The sequence below is a fragment of the Hakea prostrata genome, chromosome 4 (genome assembly GCF_041222555.1).
Source record: "Hakea prostrata isolate BN-2017 chromosome 4, UWA_Hpros_2, whole genome shotgun sequence".
In the NCBI taxonomy this organism is placed as follows: Eukaryota; Viridiplantae; Streptophyta; class Magnoliopsida; order Proteales; family Proteaceae; genus Hakea; species Hakea prostrata.
In genome coordinates, this window is record NC_142603.1 from 23,468,063 (window position 1) to 23,472,709 (window position 4,647).

The window sequence follows — 4,647 nt, forward strand, 5'->3', positions numbered from 1 at the left end:
TACTTTGTTGATTATGAATGTTATATACTGATGATGGTTAGTATGTGGTTCTGATGGATGAGGTATTCCTTTGGGATATCTTAGCTTGGGATATCAGAAGGTTGTGGAATGGGACACATGCCTGCTGATGTCTCCAGCACTGTCATGACTATTGGATGACATTCTTAGGTAGAGTCTAGAATTGCATGGCTAGGTACCCCACATGCTACTACCCTTTCGGTAGGGGGATTGAAACCGGATGAACCGTGATGACAGTGATGTGACGTTGGTCCACTGTTAGTCATATAAATGGTAGGGTTGGGCTCATGGACGTCCAAGGAACGGACCGGGTGTCGTGAGGAGTCATGAGAGCGTTCCGCCCCAATAATATGTGGATGACCATAGGGTTAAGGAGTGGAGTCCAACAGCGACAGCCAGTCCGTGAGGATTCTCATTCCTAGGTTGCGAAGGATATTGAACAGAGTTGGTTGGTGCCATAAAGGATGTATCATTACCAATGGTCGTGGTGAGAGAGTGTTGACTTAACCCTAGCCATGGTTTGAGAGCCAGGTGTGGACCTTCCATTTTTCCCAGGATCCCTAGAGAGGTAACCAGTCCTTGCCGGATCAGAGTGACTAGACTTACCTAGAGAAGGGCTAGTGTATATCTTAAAACATGTCAGCTGTTAGAGACTTGCATAGTTAGAAATCATAGTATCATCCATACTTTGCACTCATTCATATCATTTATGCATTTATGCTTTGTTGGATAATTGATGGGAATTGTAATTGTTCTTACTGAGTTCTCTAGAACTCACTCCTTTATTTGTATATGTCTAATTAGCCTGCACAGAAGGAGGAAATGTATCGGAAGATGGACTAGTTTCCTATGAAGGAACCATCCCGTATGAAGAGGATGTGGCACCGGCAATGGGAAATGGAGATAGCCTGTGCGGGAGCTCCTGTGAGTGCATGGAGTGTGCTTATCGCACCTATTGATGGACAGAGACGAAAAGTGGTTAGACAGTTCGCACAGCGAATGGAGAAGAACTGGAGGACCCCTTTTCTTGAGATTCATGAAAAACATTATTTATCCTTAAAAAAGGAAACTGGAAAGAAAATAATCTAACTCTTTTGATTGCTTCCGCTGAACTCGTATTCATTTTAATTCATTATTCTTTCATTTATTATTTTTTGGAGTATTTGGGCTCCTGTAATTCTTTAATTCATTTATTGAACATTTATTGCTCTTGATTGTCTATATTTGTATTTATTATTGTTGATAGACTAAAACCGTGGATCCTGTGACGGATCACTCCCACGGGTTGTCGGGCAGGTAACCAAGACCGGCGAGTGGGGTGTGACAGTCTTAGTCAGTCAGAACCGAAGCCTTTGCTTTGGAAGGTCTTAGTCGGTCGGAACCAAAGACTTTACTTAGGGATTCCTAAGAATTCCGCTAAGCGTTCGGAGGTCCCACTCGGGTTTTAAACCGATGCCTCTACTTAGAGAATCCTGAAAATTCTACTAAGCTTTCGAAGGTCCCACTCAGGTTTTAAACCGATGCCTTTACTTAGGGATTCCTGAGAATTCCTCTAAGCGTTCCGAGGTCCCACTCGGGTTTTAAACCGATGCCTCTACTTAGGGATTCCTGAGAATTCCGCTAAGCTTTCGGAGGTCCCACTCAGGTTTTAAACCGATGCCTCTACTTAGGGATTCTTGAGAATTTCGCTAAGCATTCGGAGGTCCCACTTGAGTTTTAAACCAATGCCTCTACTTAGAGAATCCTGAAAATTCTACTAAGCTGTCGAAGGTCCCACTCGGGTTTTAAACCGATGCCTTTAGAAGGTCGCACTCGGGTTTTAAACCGATGCCTTTTGAAGGTCTCACTCGGGTTTTAAACCAAAACCTTTTGATTCTCCATTCAAGTACTGATATGTAGTAGCCCTCAATCAAAAGATTTGTTGTTTGAAACTTGAAATTGCATTGAATGAGGGAAAAACTACATCAGAAACGAAAATGGTAAGTCTTTAAGGATAGTACTTCTTCAAGTGCCTTGCATTCCGTGATCGGTCAAGTTCCTGCCCAGTGGTCACATTTTTTAGCTTGTATGCTCCCGAACTGAGTAGCTTGACTATCATGTACGGTCCTTCCCGAGAGGGATCCAGCTTCTTTTGATTATGAGGATCTGAAGCCAACGTGTTCTTTAGACCCAAATCTCCCGATCGGTATTGGCGACATCAAACTCGAGAGTTATAGTGCGATGCTATTCTTCGTTGGTACTGTTGAGTTCGAGCAACTGCTTTTGTTTGAACCTCATCCAATAAGTCGAGACTGTCTAGTAGACCTTGTTCATTTGCTTTTTCCTCGAACTCTCTTTCTCGTAGTGTCCTCGCCATGACCTCTACGGGTGCTAGTGCTTCAGATCCATACGCCAGTTTGAATGGAGTTTCTCCAATTGGGGTTCAAACTTTGGTTTGGTACACCCAAAGAACATTTTGTAGATCTTTGACCCACAAAGCTTTGTCTAACTCGAGTCTTTTCTTTATTCCGTCTAACAACGTTCGGTTCGTGACTTCCACCTGACCGTTGCTCTGTGGGTATGCCACCGATGACATTCGGTGATGGATCTGATAAGTGCTGCAGAATTGCTTAAACTGGGGATTGTCAAATTGTGTTCCGTGATTGGTAACAATGACCTTTGGCATCCCGAATTTGTAGATTATAGATTCCAAAACGAACTTCTCTACCTTTCTCTCAGTGATAGTTGCCAGAGCGCTTGCTTTTGTCCACTTTGTAAAATAATCAATTGCCACAATAAGATATTCCCGTCCGCCAGATGCCTTGGTGAGTTTTCTCATAATGTCAATTCCCCACATTGCAAACGGGATAGGATCAAGAATTGACGTTAGGGTTTCAACCGGTCCTTTTGATACCATTGCATGGATTTGACAATTGTTGCAAGCACGAACATACTTCATTGTGGCTTCTTGCAGCTTTGGCCAATATAACCCGAGCCTCAGGATCTTGTGAGCTAGGGCCCAACCGCCCATATGTGCCCCACAAATTCCCTCATGAACTTCAGCCAAAGCGGTTCTTGATCCTTTAGGACCTAAGCATCTTAGGAGTCGACCAACATAAGATCTTCGGTACAACCTTCCATTCTGCATAGTAAATCTCGACGCTCGTACCCGAATCTTTTGGGCCTCCTTCACGTCCTTTGGGAGTTTGTCATTCCGAAGATACTCTATGATCGAGTCCATCCAGTAGCGCTCAGCTTCGATATAAGATATCTTCTTTTCTTGATTGCTCGGGATGGCTAACTCCTCTATGTAAACCGAAGGGTCGAGTGTCTTTTCCTTGGCGTTAGCCAATCTTGAGAGTTTGTCTGCCATTGTATTCTCCTTCCTCGGGATTTGACACACCTTCAGATCTTTGAATTCTTTTTGTAACGCCTGCACAATTTCTTGATACTTTTGTAATTGGGGCTCCTTAACGCCATACTCTCCTTGCACCTGATTAACTATCAGTTGCAAATCACTGCATATAGTGACATGAGCTATCGCCAAGTGGAATCCGGCTATCAAGGCTTCATATTCGGCATCATTGTTGCTTGCTTCAAATGCAAATCTCAATGCATACCGAATGATAAAACCTGTTGGACTCTTAAGTAGAATACATGCTCCAACTCCATGCTTATTGCTTGAACCGTCAACGTATATCTCCCACATGGTTGGAATATTCGGTTCACTTTCTTCTTCCATTGGGGTCGTGGTTTCCACGACAAAATCTGCTAACGCCTGAGCCTTGATTGTTGTGCGAGATTTGAAATTCACCAAGCTCTACCGACCATGTCACCATTCTTCCCGACAAATCAGGCTTATGAAGAACTTTTTTCAAAGGAAAATTTGTTAATACCTCTATTGGGTGTGCTTGAAAGTATGGTCGAAGTTTCCTGGCCGCAATCATCAAAGCCAAAACCTACTTCTCAATCTGGGAATACCGTGTCTCTGCATCTAGGAGCACATGGCTAACATAATAGATAGGCCATTGCTTCCTTTCCTTCTCCCAAACAAGAATTGCGCTTATAGCCGAGGGTGAAGTGGCCACATAAACCTACAAAGTTTCTCCTTTCTCCGATCGGGACAATAGAGGTGGCTTACCAAGAGTTTCTTTCAAGCTTTCAAATGCCTTTTGGCATTCGTCCGTCCATCGGGCTTCCTTGTTTCCCCTTAAATCCTTCAAGGCTTTGAAGAAAGGAAGGCACTTCTCTCCCGACTGCAAAATGGAGCGGTTCAGTGCAGCTACTCTTCTTGTTAAGTGTTGCACGTCCCAAACAGTTTTTGGAGGTTCCATGTTAATCAAAGCTTGTATTTTGGCTGGATTAGCCTCTATACCTCTTTGAGATACCATGAAACCCAAGAACTTCCCCGAGGATACGCCAAATGCGCACTTCTCCGGATTCAGCTTCATTTGATATTTTCGTAATGTGTCCAGAACGTGCGACGCTTTTAACCAGCATATCATCAACATAAGCTTCCATATTCTTCCCAATAAGGTCTTTGAAAATTTTGTTCACTTGCTCTCGATAGGTTGCTCCAGCGTTCTTTAAGCCGAATGGCATAACCTTGTAATATAAACTTTCACGATCGGTCATAAAAGCAGTAAACTT

The 4,647-nt window shown here is 43.4% G+C and overlaps 1 protein-coding gene across 1 annotated transcript; it reads right to left on the reverse strand.

Moving 5' to 3' along the window:
* Positions 1-2,440: 2,440 nt before the first annotated feature.
* On the reverse strand, positions 2,441-3,739 carry LOC149018553 (uncharacterized). Its single transcript, XM_089153911.1, has one exon. It carries the CDS (start codon positions 3,737-3,739, stop codon positions 2,441-2,443), a length of 1,299 nt encoding a protein of 432 aa, XP_089010037.1.
* Positions 3,740-4,647: the final 908 nt, after the last annotated feature.

Coding starts and splice junctions, on each gene's coding strand:
- LOC149018553 (XM_089153911.1), bottom strand. CDS start 3,739: ATGGAAGAAGAAAGTGAACCGAATATTCCAACCATGTGGGAGATATAC.